Here is a 26501-nt window from a genome sequence, read left to right as displayed (position 1 = left end):
TTATGGGTTATATAATTTATAACTAATATATATCACTGCAGTTGGGGTCAGTTTTATTAATGAAAAAAAAATTCGAGTGCCACTGTCGGGGCTAGAACCCGCAACCTCATAGTTACTAGTCTGAGACGTTACGGACTACGCTATTATCTAATAATAAAACCCATTCTCAGATAGCTGTACATGAATAAATATTATTCATTTTGATTTCCCACATAATTTCTACAAAGTATGCTGTGATATGAATCCCTTGAGTCACGTCGACAAAAATATGAAGGAACTTAATTTTTGTGCATCATTTAATTACTATTATTGTAACAAAATTTCAACAAAATGGTTAAAAAAGCTGTTAAAATATAATAAAAATATGGAAACAAAAAAAGCTTCAATCAAATTTTTATTATGATTTTTTTAACAAAATAGTTAAAAAAAACTGATAATATAAAGACGTCTCCGGCGAATCACAAAAATGCAGATATTGATTGGCCAATTGAAGCGCTTGTATATTCTTGTATAAACAAAATATGTTCAAGCTTTAAATAAATTAAGTCTGCAAGATCGCTTATGTAAAGTGGTATATTACAATGGTGGTTTTTACGCTAGAGGGATGCATTGTCTATTGCATTTGTGCAAAAGGGTAGTCATTAATGAAGGAGTCTGTTTATATTCTCTTGTTAGTTAGGCGTATTGTTCAAATGAGTTGTTATTTATTTATTTTCTTACTATATAGAGTCGTTTAAATAGCTTTGGCATAAACTACGCCACTGAATTAAGGGGAATCCCCACAATTTAAATAAATAAAAATGTTTGCATATATAATATATGTATATAAGGGAGTGAGCTCGAACTGCTGTATAATATATGTACATTATAAATCCAACTCAGTAAAATACACGACTTTTTTTAATTTTCAGAAACCTTTTGGGGCAATATTGAGTGTGCCAACTGCAAAATGAAAGGAGCACAATAGAAGCTCCATCCACAAATCATGTCGATCGTTTTTCGTGAAGTACGCGTCGCCGCCTGTAAATTACGACCCTCGTCAGCCGCTAGAAACTCTGACGTAGATTTGTATTTAAGGGTTTGGCCGAATCTCAGATTTTGAACACCTACCATAACGCAGCGTAAGGGCGCGACAATAGCCAAGTTGTGAATTTGTAATAGAAACACATAAATATGTATTCGCAGAGCCTGAATAATGTAGCGTCAAAACCTTACGGACATTCTCATATGTACATATTTTATGGATACAATCTGGGTTATATTAAATTTAAAGTGCTACCCGATTTAATATTTCAACTTTTAACTATTTAGACACATGGCGAAAATTCGCACTCAATATTACTATAAGAAAATTAATGCCATTGACTTATTTTTTATTATGAAACTTAAAATATAAAAGCTTGTTTCTTATAGCTGACATTCAGAGCCGGACCACTAGATCTACTTTCTTTCGCTCTCTCGCGTGTTAAGTGAAGAGAGAGAGTGAGAGATAAGTGCGTGCTATTGCACATTCTTATCTCTCACTCGCTCTCGTCACTTAATATGCGAGCGAGCGAAAGAAAAAATATCTGACCAGCCGTGCTGATATTGAGCAAACCAACGTACAATGAATTGCTATATACGAGTAGAAAAATACAGATATTCTAAATGAAAACCGGTTTAAAAAGTTGCATTAAAAACGTTTCTCGAAAATATTCCGGTATTCAAAGCTGGAAGGATCTTTTACAGCACTTTTCAGTAATTTAAAAAAAAAGCTTGTTAATGTACAAATTTATACAAAAAGTACAGCTAATTATAACCTTAAGCTCTTAATATACAGAATTATAAATATTTCATAAATTTTCGATATCGTGAAAGAAAACTTAGCGTCACATGGATTACAAATTAAAGACCCTGTTTTAAGATTGTTATAGACTAACGTGTCATAAATATGATAAATCGAATTACTGATTAATTATCAAACTGAAACGCGTTCCTTAAAACAAACTCGACAATTTAAATTTAATTAAAATATATAGAGAATTTCAACTTGATCTCGAATGTAATTATGAGCTAGCTAATTTATTTTCAACTACACTTTACTAGCAATAAATATGTGGCAAATGACACAATTAGGGATTGCAATACCATTAATCTTATTTTATACTTTTTTTAATCCATATATTTTATTTGTTGAAAACAATAATTACAGCATTAAAATTAAAGTAATATTATTTTTGTAGTCCAAATAAGCCGAAATAACGACTCACACTACCTATGCTAAAAATTTCACTAGCCAATATTTCGGCGCAAATTTAAAAAAAATAATTTAACATGTTCGATATTTTTGTATATGCGTGACGTGTCAACATTACATAAATACATTTGCTTTATCTCAGACAAATCACACAATACCTATCAGTTCCCAGTAATTCTACTATGTAACAGAGAAATTACATTTTTTATAATAGGGATGGCTGGCGAAGTGAAAACAGAAGCTGGTATTGCATACACGAAATTATTTCTATTAATATGTATATATCGAAAAAATAGTTACATTAAAAACAATATAAATGTATGTTTTTTATATAATGTTTTTAATAAAACCTAAATATATTATTTTGTACAAAATTGCAAATCCCTGTTAAAACATTATATTCGTAAACATGTAATCTTCGAAAGATATTATATTATTATCTAAAATATATGAAGATACACTGTTACTGATTTGAGAACATTTCTTAGAACTGACTATAAATTATTTAAGACTTTCTTTAAAATTTAGTTTATGATTGTTAACAGAAAAACTTGAGCAAATATAAATATTATATTACATTAAATATAGTTGCATCATCTGCAGGTTAATCAAAATATTATACCAATAAAAAAAATATTTTGCAAACATAAATTTTGCTCAAAAATTTAGGCTGAAAAAAATATCAGTGATTTAACTTGTCTTCAATTTAAAGTTACTGTCATGATTGATTTAAGTCAAACAAGCTGAAAACATTTTAATCGTAATGCTTTTTATCAACAGCTTGAAACATTTTACAAATACAAAAACAACTTTGTAGTTGAAATATCATTAAAACCAGATCAAATTTAACTGACAAGAATTTTTGGCAGCCATTCAGTTAAAACAACAGATCTATAAATGCAATTAATATATTTTTAAACCAGCTACATATGTAAACACCAGTTCATTGATTTCAAAATGATGTAAATACATAATAAAATAAAATTATCCGGTTGATAAATATTATTTACATGTTTTTTGCCTCGTGCACATAAACACCTTTGTCTCAATGGATCAAGGGTATAATTTAGATATATAAAATACAAGTTTAGAATCCTACCTGATATCCACGTGCCATTGAAAGGCGGCCATCTCAGCTTGTCTCCTAATATGAGATGGAGTGGCGCTTTCCTGCCACGAGGTCCTCCAGTCTCTCCAACCGGAGAAAGAAGGGCTATGCTGAACACGATGAGGCCAAGGACAGCCGCTATCACCAGCAGGGCTATCAGTATGCCTCGCCAGTTTCTCTGGCTGGGTGTCGAAGCCACCAATTCCTGAAAATACACAAAAAATCATAAAATTTCCACGTCACGTCCAATTTGGTGTACTTTATCATCAGATTAAATTCTTCTCGCGTACGAAAGTACCAGAGACGGATTTCAGGCGTTTTTTAAAGCTTATCCTTAATTGTTTCCGAGATTTGCATAATTGCACTAGTCACGTTCAGTAGGCAAACAGCCCTCGACAGTCTTGCCTTGACGTATGCAAAATTTCCGTAGCAAGTCTGCATACCTTTCTGTATACGTAAGATATGCATATATTATGTTAAAATTCATACAATATAATTAATGCCTTACTAGCGGTATAAATATAAAGCAACTGGATTGGTATTCTTAATGAATTAAAATATTTTGTAAAAATAAAATTATAAAAAAATAAGCAGATTATAGAAGCTATAACATGTTTATTTTTCTTCCCCTGATATGTAAAACATAGACGCATTTCTATCAATATGTAAAACAGACATAAACTATTTTTAAATAAGATTTATTTTACCAGTAGTATGTTATAATATAAACATATGTAAGAGGTTAAGCTTTTGTGGCTTTTTTTGTTGTCCCATTGTTTTAAATATATATTTTAATACTACCGTGAATTCATTATTATAGTTTAACGACACTAAAACTAGCTATAAAACAGGCTTGAAATAATTTTACTATTATTCTTAAAAAAGCATTAAGGGATTAGGAAGTATCAGTATTTTAAACAAAACAAATATTGATTCTATAAATAAAATCAATATTATTATTCTTGGATTGTCTGTTTTTTATAATAAAAAATAATATATTTATGATGAGTTTTAGGATAGATTTTTGTTTTATTTAATTTTTTATAGCATAAGATATAAGATTTTTTTGTTCCTATAATATGTTTATTAAAAACGAATTTTAATTAATATGTAATACTTTACATTATTTTTTTTTTGTATGTGCTACAATATACAAATATTTTTAGATATTCATATTTTTTAGCTTTATTTAATATACTATCTTTTCATATAAAATTTCTGATAAATAAACATTTTCTTCTCAATTTTCGCGAATCTAATCAATCAACGCGAATCTAACTTAATAACTAGTTACAAAAAATCTTAACTTTTATAACTTTTCAGTGGCTTTAAGTATTAGGTGACATTATATTATTTATATTGATTTAAATAAAAAAAACATTATAATTTTTGAATCATCTGTTTTATAATATACAACAACACATATTCAATATGGACAATTTTTTTTAGTATTTCCATTCTTAAGATATTTTTGTAAAAGTATTTAAAAAAGTGTTTCAAAAATAAAAGCTTAATTTTTTTGTAGTAGAGTTTATAAACATATGTTTAAGGTTAAGCTTTTATGGCTATTTTGTTGTACATTTTATTAAAAAAATTCAATTAATAAATATTTTTTATTATGTATTGTATTTTTTTAAATAAATTTAATATCCAATTTTATTGCTTTACAACATTAAAAATATTTATTGAGAAGTTCTTGAAGAAGCTTTATATATATTTTTATATATAATTTTTCAGTGGCATTAAGGTTTAGAACAATATCAACAATTTAAACTTGAATCAAAATAATTTTATTATTTAAAGAAAAATATTTTTTTCATATCATCTCTTTTTATAAAATACAACAACACAAAATTATTATAAATAACAATATCTGTAGTGTTTTATATTTTTAAATACAAGTATTTCCTGTTTTTAAGATTTTTATAATAATAGTAATTCATTTGAATTAAACAAAAAATAAAAGCTTTATTGTTTTGTATAGAATTTATTAACATATGTGGGTTTGTTTGTTATACATTTTATTTAAAAAATGCAATAAATAAATGTTTTTTAGTATTATATTTTAATGTAAATTTAATATCTAATTTTATAGTAGCATTAAGGTTTGAGACAATATCAGCAATTAAAAAATCAATCACATTACTTTTATGAAAATTACTTGAATAAAATCAACAAAATTATTTTAAAATCGTCTGTTTTTATAAAATACAACAATATAAAATTAATCAATACATTTTTATGATAAAAATAAATAAGAAAACTATTTTTATATTTATTTTGTTATAGCATGAAATACCAGTTTTTTGCTTTTATATTTTTTAATATAATCGCAATTCCCTAGATGTGTAATTCAGTAACGAATGGTTTTTAAATGAGATTTATACTTTTGTAGTATACTTTATAGACATATGTGTATTAGGGGTTAAGCTTTTGTGGCTATATTTGTTGTACATTTAAGTATAAAGTTTCCATATTTTTTCGTATATATGTTATCAGAGTATTTCAATAAGTATTTAATAAGAAAGAAAGATTTACATTGATTTAATACTAGAAATAGAGACAATTTAAGGTTTGTTAGATTTAAAAAAACGAGTACGGCCAGGGGAATAATGTACGGAGGTGTAAATTTGTATATTAATATTTCAAAAACAATCCGCAAAAATTAAAATGGAACGGGTTTCCTTAATGAAATAAAAAAATGTGCATAAAAAAAGATTCGTGCTTTAAGAAGAAAATTATAATATTATGTCATTTTATTTTCCGCTTATGTTTATATTATGTTTAGTTGATATTTATTTAGTACAAAATAAGCTATATTAGCTAAATAAATTGTTAAAATAAAAAGTAGTTTTTTATAGCATATGAGTATTATTAACTATTGTAAAATACCATCGATTATATATGTATATAATTGTTATTTTCCAATGGTCTGTTTTTATAAAATTCAACAACGCTAAAATTGCCTAATGCATTAAAATGGCAATAAGGGTTTATATCAAATTGCTATTATAAATAAAAAAAACATCATTATTTTCAAAGTGTCTGTTTTCTTAAAATACATCACAAAATAAGTTCAAGTTGTATTTAAAAAAATATTTTTCTGCGTAAAAATATAAAAAGCTTGCGGTTTATTTATTTAACTCTTATGTATTTTTATTTTGTTGCAATATTGTTAGGGTTACAGTTATACGAGAAATAAGCAATTAAACAGTTAGTTAAAACTTTGATAACAAGATATGCTAATGAAATATTAGAGAAGAGTGGATCTCATACACTATTACAAACTATATTCAAAGTAGTTGTTTGTTACAGTTTATGATTAAATATAATATATTCTATTGAATTATTATTTATTGTTGTTGATTTAAGCATTCTATTGATTTTAAATCATGAATAATATTCTATACAAAACTGGACCAAATATATATTAAAAAATATTAAATTAGAAAATGTTTAAAGCTGCTGTTTTTTCACTTTCTATTTGATTTGATGTCAGCCGCAGAAATTTGGGTTTCAGTAGTTCAAGAAACTAATTAATCATATTTCTGTTTGGTTTTGACAATTGTTTATATATATTAATTTACTTTTTTATGTAATATTACATACTTGTTTTTAGATTACAATTTTTTATTATATAAATAATATCTTCTGATGAATATTATTTATTTTTACTGTTTGTTTAAACTTTTTCTTTGAACCTTTTATAAATCAATCGATCATATTTTTTCAATCAAACAAATAAGAAAAGTCTGTGCAAACAGCTGCAGCAATTTCGAGACACAATACATTGTTTTTTACTCAAGGAAAACAAATATTTTCTCTATACCCATTTCAGTCAAAATAACTGAAAGCTCACGATACGCAATAAACAGTTCAGCCGCATGCAAACGTCAGATTACATCTGAACATGCAGCTTTATTACATTAGTTACGTATATGCAAACACATAAATAAACGTTTGATATGTATATTGAATAGAGAGAAAAAAACACGACTAATTAAACTTCCTGGTAAACAAATCAGAGCACAAAGAAGTCTAAGAATAAAATCTAAATCGGTTGAAACGAAAATGTTTACGTTTCGAGTATTTGTGTTTGACTCTCGGTCCAGTGTTGGACAAACGTTTGTTTAGCAAGTCAGATTTTCAATTTTATGGCATTCGAAGGAACATGAAAATCGGAATTGTATACATTAACCATGCGAATAGGTAAATGTCGGTTTATTGCCTGGAAAGATCTGTCAAACATAGATTTATGTTTGAAAAGGGATTTTATATTCTTTATTAAGTTTTTGCATAGACATACCAATTATATACATCTTACTGGTTAATAACCATTTTCATGTTTAAAATTAGATATTAGCTAAATTTAATTTAAAAAAATAGGAATATAAAACAAAATATTTTTGGTTATAATTTAAAGAAAAAAATAAAAAACCCTTTACAATTTAAGCGAATAAAAAATTAACATATAAGACACACAAAAAATAGAAAATTCAATAGACAATGCGTCTCTCCAGCGTAAAAACCGCTATGAATATAAATTAACGGCTTTTGAAAGTTAGAACTTGCAGTTTTACTTGTTGAAAGTGTGAACGTATTTCAATAATAAAATAACTAAGAAATGAAATTGGCGCACGAACATCCGCATATGTGAAGCGACAGAGACGTCTCGAATCAAGAGTATAAAATTGTGACATTTGAAGATAATCAAGCGATTTGAGACGATCAAAATTAAAGTTAAAGCTTAATCAACACCTGTCTCTAATTTTTTCCTTTGCAGAACCATTTCACGCATATATTAAAATGTATACATGTTTTTTAATTTGTTATTATATTAAAAAAATTTAGAAATTCATACAACTAACCAAGCTCATAGACCATTTTTCAGTGTTGAATAATATCAGCATACTACAATATTTTACCAATTCATATGTGTTTTTAAAATAATTACTCTCTTTCTAAATGATATAAAGCTACAATAATACATTTTATCTCTGGATACCCTTACCGGTAATATTAAATCAGGGCCGGTTCTAATTGCGTGCCGTTGTGCGTGTGACATTAACTGCGGCCGTAAAAACAATTAACAACCATATACGCTCGCAACACGTGGTTGTTGGGTTAATTAGCAAAATATCACAATAATTATGCACTTCCGTCATAGCAGACGTAGCACAATTACGGTCTCATTATAACCGAGAAGATTCGTGTGCTTTTCTCGTTCCATGTTCCATTTAATGGAGGTGTGATTTAAATAATAATCGTAATTAAAAAAGAAGGATAGGTGTTTTAGTAGTAATGGTTGTGATTAAGAACAGTGTATTTGTGTATCTGGAATCACATCTATAAGGACCGTGAATGAGTCTTGAAGGTTCTCAATAAACTATTTTATTTATTTATGTCCTTCAAGTTTTTTTTATAAAAAAATAGTTTGTTCCGTTGTAAAAGTGAAATTGGTAAACATTAATTTATGTATTATTTTATTTAACATAGAAACTATTGTGTTAGTAATTTAATTTAGAGGCCTTTGTAGTTGAGTTGTAATATCTTACTGTAATATATAAGTGATACACAAAGATAAACCAGTAACAATTCAAAGCTTGTTATGTGAACTTCATATGCTTTGTTGTTTCATAGGTTAATGACATATTGTAACAATAAAAAGGATTAAAAATGACCGCAACAATTGAGCATTCGTTTGAATTCAATACAAATTCTCCAATTAAAAGTCAAACAACTCAATCCTAAACCGAATTAGGTAGGAAAAGTTTTTTTGTAATTTAACCGAAGCGTATCTGCTCTCAAAGAATAATTGCCCCTCGCGAATCGATCGACCCCGGGCAGATTTAAAAAAAACGTCGGTGGGAAAAAGACCTATTCGATACTTGACTCACATAATGGCGGAGTTGCGTGATGATCGCTGTGGAAAATAAAATGCCGGCGGTTAATTGCTCAGTTTTTTTAGCATTAATAACCTGAAAGTCAAAATTTGATTAGTTTTTCTTATTTTCCTTTTTAGATTTCTCTTATCGTGTTTTTGCGGAGGCCGTAAATCAAGTACAAAAGTGTGTTTTAGGAATTAATTATAAGAATGGAAATTTTGACGTTTGTGGGTTTATAAATGTACTTAATCTTTTACATTCGCAAGTGAAATATAATTTGTATTATAAATTTGTAATTTTGATAACATGAAGTATTTGCGTAATAATTATGATTGAAATGATAAATATATTTGTAAAAAATATGGGTATTTAATGTCTAAAATGTCAAAATAATTTTTCATAATTATTAGATTGATTTAAAAGTACTATTAATTAAAGTAAGATTATTTTATGGTCCATAGATATAAATATGTTATTGTAATAAAAAAATATTGAAAGCATTAACAACAATAAAGTTTATCTTGATATAATTATAAATAGAGATTTTATTATAAACCTCAAAGGGTTGAGCTGATACTATATGTTGATTAAAAGAAAATAATATTAAGGATTGTTCTACAAAAAAAAAACAAATTTACTGGGAAATCTAAAACAATGTATCTTTGAGTTTTTCAATTATTTAAGCATAATCAGTGAAAAAATTGATTAACAGAAGATTCTAATATTTTTTTTAATAAGTACCTATTTACCATTAATATTTGAAACAATGCGAGTTTTTTTAATTATATAAGTTAAGTTAATTTGCATGATAAGTGGAAAAATCGACTACCAGAAAATTTTGATACTCATTTTTCAATAAGGAATTATTCGAAAAAACAACTTTATTTATTAGGTAATATGAAATCTAGAATATATTAATTATTTGAGCTAAGACTTTTAATTTGCATAATAAGTGAAAAAAAAACTCTAATAATTTTAAAAATAATATATAATTCATTAGAAGGTATCACTAAGTTTTTTTTTAAAATTATTTAAGCTATAATTCTTGGTTTGCATGATAAGTAGAAGTTCGATTAACAAAAAATTCTGCTACTAATTATTAAATAAAAAATATTGAACAATAACATAAAATTCTTTAGGAAATCCTGAAAAATATATCTATAGATTTTTTAATTATTCAAGCTATGATTCTTGGTTTGCATGAAAGGTGAAAAAATCGATTACCAAAATACTACTAATTTTTTATAAAGGAATTATTAAAAAATAATATAAAATTCATTAGTAAATCTGAAACAATGTATCTCTGTTTTTTAATTATTAAAGCTAAGACTTAGTTTGTATTGTAAGTATAAAAAACGATTAACAACAAAATACTGCTACAAATTTATTTAATAAGAAACAATAAAAAAATAATATAAAATTCATTAGAGAATCTAAAATCTAAAACAGTTTTTTTCTTAAGCTAAGATTTTAGTTTGCATAATAATTAAAAGAATCGATTATCAGAAAATATTTATACTCATTTTTTTAATGACGAATTATTTTAACATAATATAAAATATAAAGCAACGTATTTCTTAGTTTTTTAATAAATTTAAACCAAAACTTAGTTTCGGATAATTCCTTTTAAAAAAAATCTGCTACTAATTTTTTAATATTGAATCATAAAAAATATAAGATTTATAAGTGATTCTGAAATCTAAAACAAATCTCTTAGTTTTTTTATTATTTAAGCTGAAAATATTAGTTTAAATAAAATAAATTATTAAAAAACTATTCCACTAATTTTTCAATAAGTACTTTTTTTAAACAATCAAAAACATTTTTAAGTTTTGAAGGAAAGACTCTTTGTTTGCATTATAAGTGAAAATTTATTAAAATATGATTCTGCTACAACTTTTTTAGTAAAAACTGATTCACAAATAGTATTTAAATAATTTGTAAATCTGAAACCATGTATCTGAGTTTTTCAAGTATTTAAACAGTCTCCTAATTTACATGATGATTGAGAATAAATTTAAATTAAATTTTACTTTGGATTCTAAATAAAGTCCTATTTAAAATAATATAAAATTGAGTCTCTCAATTATTTTACATGATAATTAAAATAATCAATTTACAGAAAATAATGTTACATTTTTTTATATTAGAGCCTTCTTTACAGATAATATAAAATTGACTGAAGAATCACTAAGTATTCAAATAATTAAAGCTTAGACTTTTAGCTAGCAAATTAAGTATTATAGAATAATTAATTACCAAAAGATTATGTTGTAATTTTTTGATAAGGACTTTTTTACAAATAATATAAAATTGACTAGATAATCTAAAGAAATATATCTTTAAGTTTTTAATTATTTAAGTTTAGACAAAAAGTTTGCATGATGCGTGGAAGAAGTGATAAAAATAATATTTATTTTTTTCAATAAGGACTTATTTACAAAAAAATATAAAATTTAAATTGGGGAATCTGAAGCTGTGTAACTATAGGTTTGTACTATACGCAGAAGAATCAATAAGAAAAAAATATCTAGAAATTAAATAGAAGAGCTTAAGCTATTTTTAACTTTTTAAAAAGTTTCTGAAAAACTTTTTTATAATATTTGACGAACGGTCGCATTGTATTTAAGTTGTAACACTGTAATATTAATTTTGAAATTTTAGTTAAAAACTTCATATAAAACTACCACTTCAATAAACAAAAGTTCAGTTAAAATTGCACCAAGCGGAGCTACGCCGAATTGACCGAGTCGATCTTTAGAAGACCGAGGAAAGCAACTACTTTCATTTTTGATTGTTAGACCAAATACAGCAGATCCTTCGAATTTTTAAGAGCTTATTTCGATCTTTGACATGATTTGGAGATAACGTGACGCAGTACTACGTTGAAAACTGACACGCATATATACATATTTATTATTACACAACCAATTACAAATCTCTTATAACAAACGCATATATTGCTAAGTTCCGCACAATGTCAATCACTTAGAACCTTTGTCAAATAAATATTTGTTTGCTCTATAATATTTTAATTTAAAAAAATAGTTAGCTATTAATTAGAATTAAAATTATGAATGAAGCCATTTTGGCAGACTTTAAGTAACAATTTACAAAGTAAAGTGTATATTTTAGCACAAAGAGAAATACACATATGTATGGTATATAGTTCCTAATAAAAAAAATTAGGGATAATCCAATCAATTCATATATTTGACTTCAGATATATATTGTAGTATTAAATATATTCATACGCCATATTGTAAAATATATATTTTTACTGCTTTACTTTTCAAATGCACATTTAAAAATCATACACAATTTGGGAAGTAGTTAGATACAAAATTCGAGGACCTCCAGTATTTTTATATGTTACAATAAATGTGAATTTTTCAGTAAAGCTATATTTTTTAGTATAAATATAATTTTACAGACTGTTCAGTTGAATCATATCCAAATACGTTTTTACCAGCAGATATTTATTTTTACTAGCAAATATATAATTTAACTGATAGGCGCTTGTAAAATTATATACTTCTTGAAAATATATATGAAACTAAATTTGCCAGTTTCAAAACGTCCACTCGCTATTCAAACTTTACCCAAACCTTTGCGAATTAACCTAATAAAAGTTCAAAAACTATAGCTAGTTTCTAAAGCTTGATTAGGTCAAGTTAGATTTAGTAAATTCGTTTATGAGCTTTACATGTGATGTTTCGCCCTTCAACTATTTTTTTTAAAATAAAATTCGCTAGTGGCGTTCATAAATTAACAAGTAACGTTCATAATTGGCAGTTAAAAATACCACATACGTCACTTTTTAATTTTTTTCACGACTATCAAATAATATTTTAGAGCAGTATATAATTTCACAAGTACCTCTCAGATAAATTATATTTTTACTAGTAAAAATGTATATCAACCGATGGAAATGTATTTTGATATGATTTCACTGAAAATAAATTTTCATTCACTGTAATATATACATTAAACATAGTCTTATGTTTATAAGCCATTGTTTTAATGCTATTTAAAACAATAAAACAAATGTAAAGTGTTGATATAATAACGATATATTTATAATTCAATAATACAATAGTATTATTAGAGTCAAGGTCTAAATCATTATGTTTAATAAAGTTCACGCAGATGCCAGTCATCACGATTTTTGGCATTTAACCTTGCAATTTCGCTAGCAATGGTAATAGCGGAAATTCCGTTTAATTTGTTCCGGTTTATGTACCGTTTTGCAGCGAAGCTAGTAATGGACAAACATATACTCCTATATACACAAACATACATATATACGTACATTTTCGCGGATTATCGGATTTGCAACTCTCGCAATTTCGTACTACTGTGTTGCAATATACTAGAAGCGATACTTCAGCAACAGGTGACAAATCGTTACAATAAAATGACACAACCCGAAAGTGTATATGTGTACACATACATACATTTATATATTGTTTATGGTGAAAGGCAGAATTGAGAGGCGTTTCTGGGTAATTTAAATGATTTGAACAATTCCCAAAATAATTGACGATATAAATCGCTCTTTTTATATATATTAAAATAGCACGCAAATAAAAGTTATTTAGAAAAAAACGTACAAACTTTTAGTCAAAGAAAATATAATCAATAACGTAGAATTTTGTACAAGGTATATATGTATATAAATTGTCGGGGCTACCAGTAATTGTTGCAACGAAATTAGTCACAAATAGCTTTCTAAAAGAGTCTCATACAATGGATCTTCATAAATAGAAATAAATATTTTGCTTATCAGCGAAAATAAAACGATATTGCGTATCTACAGAGACATATATTAAATGGTATCCATTAACAGTTTCAAGAGCACTCGAAGAAAGGCACTAGAGTCTGCTTTTGAAGTTACGTTATGAGTATTATATATTAATTATATTAACAATAATAAAGAGTTTGGTTTCGCCTCGATTTATCGAAGAACGACAAATTTACTAGATCAGTTATTAAAGAACACAAGCCAAAAGACGGGTGGACTTATTCATTACCTTTAAACACTGTAATGTAAACTTGACACATAATTATCTCCTCGATTTCGACTTAAAACGACGAAAGTTCAATTCCGTTTTTCATGCCACGACATTTGTCGTAGTTTTAATAATATATTTGTTTCAAAAATAACTTTTCTAAGTATACTTGTTTCAAAAATAACTTTTGTAAATATCATGGCTAAATTTGTTAGTCAATCTGATTCATTTTTATTAAAAACAGTAGTTTTTAATTCTGCATAAAAAAATTAACAAGTTTTAAGATATTTGTTTTAAAAATATATTTTGTAAGTATCACGGCCAATTGTGTCAATCTGATTCGTCATTGTTTTTTATAAAAAGTGCGGCTTTTTTAAAAAAAATATATTTTTCTAGAGAAAAAAATAGAAAATTACATAAATTCTAAAAGTAACTATTTTTTTGGCGTATAATGTAAAATATATTGAATTTTGCCAGAATTTAAATAATATTAACATATTTAAAAAATATTTTTTGTAAATATCTCGACTAAATTTCTTAGTCAGTTTAATTCATAATTTTTTTGCAAAATGAGGTTATTTAATTCTGGAGAAAAAATTATAACGTAAAAATCGTTTTAAGATAGTAATTAAAATAAAATTATTTGTTTAAAAATACATTTTGTAAATATCGCGGTCAATTGGTAATCAATCTGATACGCCATTTTTTTTATAAAAATTGCGGATTTTTAAAATAAAAAATTGTTTTTCTAAATATATCGAATTTTGGGGAAACGATAACTGCCGTAGCTTAAATAATATTAACATATTTTAAACATATCTTTTGTGAATATTTCGGCTAAATTTGTTAGTCAATTTGATCCATATTTTTTTTCAAAACGGAGATATTTAATTTTAATAAAAAAAACAGGTGAAAACGTTTTAAAATAGAAATTAATTTGAAATAAAATATTTTTATTTTGTCATTTGTATGTGAAATTTTTAAATTGCTAATATAAATAGCATGATCAAGTTCGTTAGTCAATCTGAACCGCTTTTTTGTTTTAAAATGGCGGCTAATAAATAAATTGAAAATTAAAAAAAAATTTGAAAAAAGCGGTATAATGCTGTGTTTAAAAAAAATCCTTAAGAAAAAGTATAAGGATTTATAAAAAAAATTGTACACATACTTTTAAATAAAATATACATAATTTTTGCCGTTCACGACGTTTCGCCGAAAATGTCTTTAAGCATTATTTGGTGATTTTTTAATGACATTTTTAATTATTATTATAACCATGGAACGAAAAAATCAGTAAACATTAAAAGAAAAATAACTCAGTTCTAAGTAAATAATAACATACTAAAATAATTTTAAATGCGCTTGGCAAAATTGAGAATATTTACGAGTTACATTTATTGTATATACGCGGTAGATACGTTCCAGAAAATATTGCGTTAATTAAGGCATAATAATAAAATAATTTTAAATGCGCACCTTCACGTTTCTTTAAATTATAAAGTAAACAAGCAAAATTTTGAGCGACACGTGTGTGTTTCAAAAAGCAACTCAAAACATATTGTATGGACAGTGAGAGAGGTTCCGGGTGTAGGTAAGCTTAAGCGTCAAGCTGTACGAATAAAACCAAACATATTTGATTTGGAGTATTTTAAATAAAAAAATTTAACCGCGTAAATTAAGGGATAAGTATTATGTAGTTTGTTTGAAAAACAAACTTGACACGTGAACCTACATGAGTTGACTGTGTAGTAGCTCGAAATCATTACTGCTATTTGAAGGCTCGTTGTATTCGTGAACTATTTTTAAACAACTTGATATCAGGAAGATAAGAATAAATATTAAGCACTGGTTAAACAAGAAAAAAATAGGAGAGACTTAAATAAATCGTTAAAAATTAGCTTATATACTAAATTCATTGTAATCTTATGACAATGAAGAGTTATTCTTAGAGTCGAAAAAAAGTAAAAAAGTATTAAATACATGACTACAATGAAAGATAATTTGTATTAACAAATAAAAATATGATATTAAGAAACTTAATGAATTAATACCTGGGTTCACATTCCATGTATATTCTTTGGTTCTTTTATTTATATCGTGTTTGAAAGATCGAAATAGTGATTAGTATATATAATTCTATCGATTATCACAGATTAGATTTTCCTAATTGTGATTAAGCTAGATTGTACATAGCTTATAAACTAATAATACTAATTTAAAATTAGTAGGTTTTATTAACCCCGGTGTAACGCATTAGGTTAACGCTTGTCATATTGAAACGAAAGGTTCAAAATAAATAAATGAATTTTAAAACAGCAAAATTTAGGATTTTACCGCTTTAAAAAAAGTCAAAAGGACGTAGAAAAGGGAAAAAAAGGATAACGAGAAAAAATTAAAGTTCAAAGTTTTCAAGTCACTCATTTTGAAGCTTGTCTTGATTTATGTAAATTTATTCTAGCGTAAAATCTTTGATCACAAAGCCGACCGATTGAATCGGCTCTCGTCCACGTGACCACACAATGCCAGATAACGAAGGCCAACGTCGGAAACAGTCCCCCTAATGAAAACGATACCCCAGACGTGCCTATCAGCTCGTGAAAATGACCTCACTTTACTCTAAATCCGCACCCACTTGCTTCCTTTTCCACTTTCAAATTTATCCACTCTAACTAAATGAGCAGAGCTTTTTTTCATTTAAATACAGGCTGTATTGACTAACATGTCTGGTTGTCAGAAACTTTATCTCTCCATTTCTGGTTTTGTATTTTGCATATTACATACGTTGTACAAATGTGACTTTATAGTGGTTTACTAATGCGATCCATAAATAACAATGTACAACAAGAGTAAAATAACTTGATTTATACGTAACACTCACGGATATTTCAGCTGTATCATTAACCAAGTTACTCTATATGAGAAACTGCTTCTTAAGCTCCCCAAACCTCAAAGCATAGAGTAAATTTATCGTATCGCAAGTGTTAAATTCTTGGAAGTTGCTCGAGCCTTTGATAATGTATGGCATATCAAGCTCGTAATTAATATAAATAAAAATATAATTGTAGGTATTTTTCGATTAAAACGAAATTCACCTGCCTGTTGTAAATTTTTTTATTACAAATTAGTTTTAATTTAATTTAATTCATTATATCAATTGTACGTGACTCAAAATTTATTTCATTAAAATAATAATAGTAAACTATATAAATGCTTTTAATAAAAATAAACAAGACGAAAATTTATTGGTAATGCTTCTTCAGATTTCCACAACAATAAGTTGTACACGTTTTTAACGATCAGCTAAGAACATTTATTGCCTTCTATAATATTATAATTTTATTTAATTTGTATCATTAAGTCAAAATTAAATTTGACGGCACACACCCTGTATACATTAACCGGATTAGTTATATAGTTCTATAGTAATCACTAGTGGTTTAAGAGTATGGGTTTAACTTGTATACGCTATACCCATGTTTTAGCGCAATCAAATAATTGAAACTTTCACGTGATGGGCCTCAAAGTGGAAATATGCAAATTCAGCGAAAACGGCACTTACCAACTAAATTAAATGTTTGTAAAATATTTAAGCTTTTAGCGTAGTTCTAGTTTTTAGGGACGGGATTAATACTTTAGTACGGCCTGTTTTTATATAATTGAAGCAGTTATTTCTAAATTTAGCGCATTAATTATTAAAATTCTGTGAGTCAGTCTGCATGATGTAGTGACGGAGTGTCGCCAACTCATGTATTTTGTTAGCTATATGTTGGTAAAGTTAAGTGAATATTACTAAACTTGTTTTTTCTTCAAAGATTAAGTCGCAATAATATGTTTTATCAAACGTTATTAAACATAAAGCAATTGCTTTATATTTTAGATATTTTTATCAAATGCATAATATTTTTTTTAAATTCTAAAAACTGTTTTAATTATGTGAAATATTGTTTTAATTATTAAAAATTAAAAATTGTACAATTTTACACGTTCAACCATAACATTCTGTGTCTGAGTCTTAATGAGTGAACACCAAAAAAATCTATTATTCTTGGAGCAGATCTCAAATCCATCATCTGCGGCTTATGTCATAATAAATAGGCAAAGGAACGGGGGATGATAGATGCGAACGGTAATGGGTTAGTTCGTGGCAATCCTTTTATTTATGAATATAACTTTTTTTATTCTGTGGTAATGCTACTCGCGTGTTTGAATATAGCTTGGGGCAAAACTTTCGATGCAAACAACAAGGATTAATAAATAAATAGAGAAAGTTAGCGACGCCAAGTGTGACGATAAAGAAAAGTTGGGCTTTCCCATCTGTCACTCATAAAAAAATAGTATTTATTTCTAAGATTTCACCATAAAGAATTGATTACAACTACATTGGCAAAATATAGAAAAAATCTGTTATATATTTCGATAAGATGAAAAGAGACTTGTTAAAGTATTTTTTTTAATTGGATTTGAAATTCAAAACGAGAATTTATCACGAAAAATATCTAAGCGAGAATTCTCTTTTCTCGAGAATTTTTTTATTATTTAAAAATAAATTTGTACGAATATTTTAAAAAGGCTTATAATCATCTCTCTTTTTATAAGTTGGTCATGCCTAATGTGCATATTTCTTGAAAGGTTTTAATAGGGTCTGGGAATGACAAATAATTGTTTATACATTTTTAACATTCGAACTCGCCTTATTTTTGCTTAAGAAACAAAATAAGACACTCAAATAATAAATCTTTCCGAAGGTGTTTGTGCCTGATGTTTAAAAATATGTATACTTTCTCGGAAGATCAAAAATATTTTTTTTTGCGATTTTCTATTATTCTTTACCGGCCGGCGGATTTATCTTTGCTCTGCTGATCTAAGTACCCACTCCGATAAGAAGAAATTGCGCATGAAAATCGGCAAAATGCAAAACGATTTAATGCTATTTTTCCTTATCGATAATTCAAAGAGGTTTTTTTATATTGTTTTTATAAAGTAGCAACAACTGATATTAACAATCGTCTAACGATTTATATTGACAGTCGATTTTTGTTGAAACAATTGGAAAATATTATTCTGAGCTAAGCTCGAAATTTTAAATCGAAGAAACCAGATATTGATGTCATTAATAAAATATTTCCAAAATCCAGAATCTTTCATCACGCAAAAAAATACTTTTTAAGTTATTCTTCAAATGCAGAAATATGTAAAATGAGGAAATAAATTATTTGCAGATATTTTAATGACTTGGTGAATTTTAAGGACTCCATTAAATCATTAGAATCCACTATAGAAATTGAAAATTTATCGTTGGCGCAACAATTAGAGAAAAAAAAATATTTCAGTCTTACATAGAGTAATGTTAGAAAATCAATATTTTACAGATTAATGGAGAAATAATTAAAAATATTTTAATCGACGGGCAAGAGAACTAATAATTTACTACAAAATCAACACAAAACGAGAGGAATTTTTCCACGGCCAAAATTTTTTACCAAAAAAAAAAACGAGGATGGTATTTGAAATTAACTGAATCAGATCATAAAAATTAATAGTCTAATAAACGTGCAAACATAAAGGCGTTTTAGCGACCTGTTTAAAATAAATAAAGGATAATGCAACATTAATAAGTTTTCACGGCAATTAATTTTAAAACGTGATTTTTGGTGAACGGCACAAATAAAATGTGGCACACTTTTAAAAATAACAGAAACACAAAAATGGGGTTTGGCAAAAATTCCATTGTTGCAACATCAATCAAAAACTAATAATGTTTTAATATTTCAATGAGATTGTTACAGACACAGATAGAGATTACCATTCTGTGTCAAAATCACAAATAATCGATGAAATTGTTCAGAAAGTGGAGGGTCGCTGATCTCCTCCCATTCCTCTAAGCGTCCTCAAACCCGCAACTTAAGGGTTACTAGTCTGAGATGTTACGAACTACGCTTTTCCGTCCTTATATAAATATAAAAAGACAATGCATGATGTCTTTAAATACATTTAAAAATAGTTAAGGTATTCAACATTTACTTTTAGAGCTTGGTTTAGAGCATTTTAATATGTTTTTTAAGAGTGAAAGAATACTATACAAAAATATTGTAAAATAGTATGAGTGATGAAGATTTATAATCTCAAGTTTTAGGTCTACATATTTTGATATATAATGAATAACTTATAACTATTATAGACCACAAACATTTTTTATTGCAATTTAAAAAAAAGAGTGATTTCGTATATCATAAAAGCTATCTATATGTACAAAAAATATTTTTTATTACTCATTTCGGTTTATAAGTCATAAAACAACTTTAGCTAGAAGAAAGTTATTGTTTCTTCCGCTTCATATTATCGTTAACGACCCATTTCTCATTCCTATATACAATTTGTGTGAAAACATATTGGGCTCTTAAACTAAACACGAACATATTTATGTAAAAAAAAATTGTATATAATATTAATATTTTTTGTTTAAATTTCAGCCCTAATTTATCAAACCCTTGACAGATAAATTTGTTTTTGATGGTTTGCCAGACAATATAAAGTACTTACATAACTTATTTATTACCCGATTCAAATAAAGGTCAATACTGCTATAAATAACGACCTAATTATCCCCTTTAATAAACAATAAGCAAATTTCAGGGAAACTTAATCAGCTCGCAAAATAGCCTATATTATATAATGCACAAGCAATTACCTTGATGACGAAGATTACAAATTAAAATTTATGAACTGCTTATTAAAATATCTGATGCTATTTTAAAACGCTTCAAAATTTAACGTTTCCTTGCCTCCTTCAAGTTTGTTAATAATTTACGCGCTCACCTTTCAGAGGAGCGGCGTTTTTAGATTTATAGCGAAAATTTTCACCATAAGAAATAAACTATTTAAAAATACGAAGCATTTTCTTATTCGAGAGAATTTTTTATATTTTGCTCGCTGAAGACAAGGTAATCCTTTCGTGGGTCATTCTATGCGACGCGACGTATAGTAATAAGGCAACGTAGACAATTTATCATTACTCTTCATATCTAGAGACTCACATTTTTTTTACTACTTTATTAAGACTCTATATGAAAAATCAATTTTATTAAAAAATGTTACTTTGCACCGAAAAATAATTTTATAATAAATGAAATTCTAGAATAATAAAATAGTAATTCATATTGAAAAACGTACCAAAAAATCCTTAAGACATTTTTTCAAAATTAATTTAAGTATTAAATTAATATAATCTCTAAAATATAATCTCTAAGAGATAAGGGCGTGCGGTCCGCACGCCCTTATCTCTCACTCACTCTTGTCACTTAATACGCAAACGAGCGAAAGGGAAAGTATCTCACCGTACGCGCCTGATTGGAGGCTTTGATACAAAATATTCCGATAGCCCCTATTTCTCATCGTCAGCATTTTAAAATACTTTTATCGCCCAGAAAATGTTGCGTTAATCAAAATAAATGGTACTAAAAAAGAGCAAGGTCCGAAGAATATGTGGAATAAGATAAAATCTTCTAGCCAAGTTACTTGATTTTATCAAGAGGCAATTTATCCAAAAATGACATAATTATTCGTACAACATTTTTTTAACTTCTGATATTTAATAAATAACCTATCTCTTCACAAATGTTTTTTGTGGCTGTAATTGGAATTTTAAAAAATAAATTTATATAACATGCAGGTGAAGATATCTATGAAGCGATTGCATCGCTTTTTGAATAAACCGCCAAAATGTGTTTATGCCTTCAGAGAAAAACGGTCCAGATGGGTAAAGAACAATGGTAATTGACGCATGGTCGAATGTTTTGTTTATTACATGTATTTTCTCTTACAACGACATTTAGACGCTAGTCTTTTATGGTACAAAGATCTAAGATGTAAGGTCTAAACTTTCGTTACAGGAATAGTGATTTTGTAGTGTGTAAAATTTATCTTTTCGTTGTTCAAGTGGTCGTTACGGTGACCTCTCAATTTATTATTGCAACCTCAACAATTTTTAAATCCTCGTAAAATCATTATATATGATTGTTATTCAATTTACAATATATACTAAAAATTTGACACCCGGTCCCTGCTCAGGGTAATCAAAAAGGTTCAATTCTCTGGCACGACAATGCGCAAACACTTTGATTTGGGCAATGTAATGATTAGTTTTGTATCAAATACAATGCGTCAAGTCAGGCAGTGGTATCTAAAAGCTTTTAATCAAAATTGATCAATATAATTGACGCACGTTGACTTTGATCTTGCCCCGCCTACGCTTAATGTGATTGGTTGCGCATCATCGACCACTGGACACAGTTCAAGGCTGAAACAAAGTCGATGCGCGTCTACTATGCCACTCTTTTTTATTTGTTTCAAGCACATTTTATTGCAGAGGCGACGCCGTGCGCGAATCGATAACGGCTCACTTATCAAATAAAATATTCTTTAACTACATTGTCGGTGTTTCGAACGGGCGTGAACGGAATTTTCTTCATATTCTTTTGAAAACCACACTCGATCGCTTTTCGCATAAAGCGACAATTGCGATAACGACCGCCTTAAACGACATCGATTTGCCAAACGTTAGGTACTTATGGTTATGTGTACTATTTACACAGACCGGTCCGAAAGTTTATTGTCTGAATTTAAATGAAGATTACTTTTATTATGATTAACAAAATCTTGATAAGCCAATATACATTTTTAAGAGTTTGCCTTTCATATACATTTAACTGAACAAATATAATAATTTACTGATTTACAAAAAATGCAGGTATATTAAATAACGAAAAATTATAATAGTCTCTCGCGAATAGTCTGTTAGTTCTAGTGGCAAAACTGTTATACTGGTTGGAAGACGAAGCTTAAACAAATGGGAGAGAATATTAATTTAGGACAAACAGCGTTGTTGTTTAGCTTTGCCATTTAATAATAAAATACCTGCACAATCGCGGTTGTGTGGCTCCGCTATATCCTGACCACGTACGTTGGTAAGGATCGAAATATCTCGATAACCTCTAGGTTTAAAAGTATCGCTCGCGGGACTTGCATGGGTCTCTCTCTCTCCTTTGATAAATTTGTTTTTAAAACATGTTGCTATTAACTAATTTGTATATATTTAATCAATATTTTATTTTATTTTAAAACTAGTATAAGTATCAGACGCGTACGGTGAGATATATTCCCTTTCGGTCGCTCGCGTGTTATGTGACGAGAGTGAGTGAGAGATAAGGGGGTGCTTTCCATGCGAACCACACGCCCTTATCTCTCACTCACTCTTTGTAAACTCTTTTCTGAATGCCTCAAATATTAAAAAAAAATATATTATCACTTTTGTTTTGTAAAGATTGATTTACTAAAAAATAGTGTTTCTTATTTTAATTATTTAAAAGCTTCTCAAATTTTGGATGTTTTGGTTAAGACTCGCGACGTTTAGTCTTTGTAAAAGCAATAAGCTTGTATTTGAGACGATTTAAAGTAAAACTTTTGCAAAGGTTGCCCCAAATATCAATAATTAATATTTTTTAATATTACATAAGTTACTTTAAGAAAGACAGCAAAAAAAATAAAGATTTTCTGTGGTTTCTTTTAAAGTATGTACTATGTATTAACTTAAAAAAAAAATTTCCATTAAATAATTTGTATACATTAAAGATGCATTTTTTTGGTTTTAAATCAGATTTATTTATTGTAACGTTTTGTATATTTTCCAATACTGAAATAGAGCTTAGATTTTTGTCCCAACCATCTAAAAAGCATTTAAAATTCAATAACCTTGTTTTTGAGACCATGTATTAAAATTCAAGAATATATTACAACATAAACCTAGTAATAAAACATTCAGTTTGCCTTTGAATAAACGGTCAGATAACAATTTAAAGATACTAAACATGACCATTAGGTATAATTGTAATTTAATTGTAATGTAATAAAAACCAATTTAGAATCAAATAAAAAAATATATAATACAAAACATAATTACTTATAATGGATATAAACATTAAAAAAATATTTATATTTTTTAAATATTTAATATATAGAAACAATAATTGCGAGGATATTCGAATGCTAATTTAGTTTTGCTAACCACAGGATATTAATGATAAATTCAGCTGACAGACATATACTTATCAAAACTGAACAAGTATTTATATAATGAAGTACTTGCCATATTGAAGTGACAATATGCTCAAATTGCTGTGGATATGGACATTTAGCCAAAAACTGCAAAGAAGAACTATTGACAATTGCCTTCAAATAAACTCTCCACAAAAATGTGTAAATAAACAAAAAAAACATGGATACTTATCATAAGCCGAAAGAAAGTGAGTGTCCATTATATAATATATGTTAAAAAACATATAAAAACTGTCCTGTATGGCTTCTAAATGTCTAGAAACAAATTTGTATTTTGATGTGGTTATATTATATAATATATAATGAGTAGTATAAGTTGAATGATATAACTGAGTTCATGATATGCAATATGTTATTCGAAAATTAAACACATATATTATGGGGATTGCAGAGATGGATCAATGATGTTAAAGAATATTTTTTTAACATAGAAGGTTATCGATCTATCTTTGTATTAAAGAGGCGGAGGAGTTTGTTTTTATATAAAAGATAATATTAATTAAAATAATATTAATGAAGATAATAATAACTTATTCACTACCCTCGAAAGCAAAATCACAGGAATAGATCGATCGCCGTTAAACATTTACATTGCTTACAAGGCTCCAAATTATGTACATACTAATTTTTTAGGTTTATTAAAAAATATTTTAAATAATAAAAACGGAAAAAGTATAATTTTAAACAAATCATTATAGTATAATCATATAGACAAGGATTAGCACTAATACCAACTCATTGATAGATAATATTATGGCAAATTTAAATTTAAGAGAAAAAAATTATATATATGTATAAATATATATTAAGATAAAAGTGATCATAATATATAACTTATAGAATGTTTAAATAATATGAAAAAAGTGTCAAAAAATAGTGAACCAATACCCTTTCGTGCTCAATTTTTCTTTTCTTTTTTAAATTTTTTTTTTGCATTTTTTAGTCATTAATATTTATTAAGAAATATAGAAAAAAAAATATTAAAAAAAAGCGAACGGAACTTATAAAAAATTTACTGGGATCTATACTTCCCACTGATACTTGGTAGAGCAAAAAAGTTTTTTTTTTTTTAAGAAATTAATTTATTTACTTAATTTTTTTTAAGTAAAAGAACAATATTATTAAGGTAAAAATAAAAATAAAATCATTTCTTATGAAAAATATCAAAACATGGTGAAATATGTACATAGTGGTACATCGTACCTCTACAAATACATTTAGTTTGTTTCGCCTTCTTTTTTACTCTACAAAGTCTACACCTTCTGTAAGTTTCACTTTTTAGAGGCATATGTTTACCTACAGATTCTAGGGGTATATTTTCTAGTACTTGGGCATTATTAGCCAAAAAGCTTGATGGTCTGTCACGGCGTTTCAGCGAGCAAAATTTGCCGATCAACTGATTTTCTAGAGATATCATAAAGGCTAATTTAAAATACAGATCAAATAACCCCTAATGTATATATCACACAGTAAAAAAATATCTTTATAGCTCAAATCGACCGTCAAAATCCTTATTGTCCTTAAAATTTTAAAGTTTTGTTACAAATTCAACTTATCTAACACACGACACTCGAAATAATACAACCCGTGTTATTTTAAACTCAACTGCCACTTTTAAGTTCAATCGATCAAGTAGGAAATGTTTTATCGTAATACCCAGTAATAATTCTAGATGGCAGTAGTGAATAAAATTGGGAAACGTAATTCCCACCCACTGATCTTTTTAGGGCAATTTCAAAAGTGGGAAACCGTATTCCCACCGGGCACGAAAGGGTTAAAGAGATATTTAAAATTAACTATAGACAACTACAAAATATTCTAATATAGATTTATTAGAAAATGTCAATAAAAACTTTAATAATTGTATAAATAAAATTAAAACCGATACAATTAAAAGTAGATATAAAAATCTTGACAAAAAGTTCAGATAATAAAAATATTGGCAACGTTCCATAGTTTGATAAGCATCTAAATAACTTGATTAAAAATATAAATATTTGTCATCACAAATATAAGCTATAACATAGTATTATCTTAATCCAAAAAAAAAAAAATTTCTAGACAGCTGTAATTGCTTACGGAGAAAAATAAAAATAGCTTACTAAAATATTTTTTTTATTGATAGCATTAATAACTAATTTAAAGTATGT

General features: G+C 27.1%; 1 protein-coding gene across 6 annotated transcripts in view; it reads right to left on the bottom strand.

Moving 5' to 3' along the window:
- LOC148231529 (inactive dipeptidyl peptidase 10) overlaps positions 1-26501 on the bottom strand; it is a 349615-nt gene that overhangs the window by 74022 nt on the left and 249092 nt on the right. For all 6 annotated transcript variants that reach the window (XM_088192822.1, XM_088192823.1, XM_088192821.1 and 3 more), the window contains one exon: positions 3336-3549. In XM_088192822.1, the coding sequence (XP_088048948.1) occupies positions 3336-3549 (214 nt within the window). The remainder of the gene's footprint in view (positions 1-3335; positions 3550-26501) is intronic.

This window comes from Plectrocnemia conspersa, unplaced genomic scaffold (genome assembly GCF_051122295.1).
Source record: "Plectrocnemia conspersa isolate PC_06_02 unplaced genomic scaffold, ASM5112229v1 ptg000009l, whole genome shotgun sequence".
NCBI classification, from domain to species: domain Eukaryota; kingdom Metazoa; phylum Arthropoda; class Insecta; order Trichoptera; family Polycentropodidae; genus Plectrocnemia; species Plectrocnemia conspersa.
This window is presented reverse-complemented; position numbering and strand designations above follow the sequence as displayed.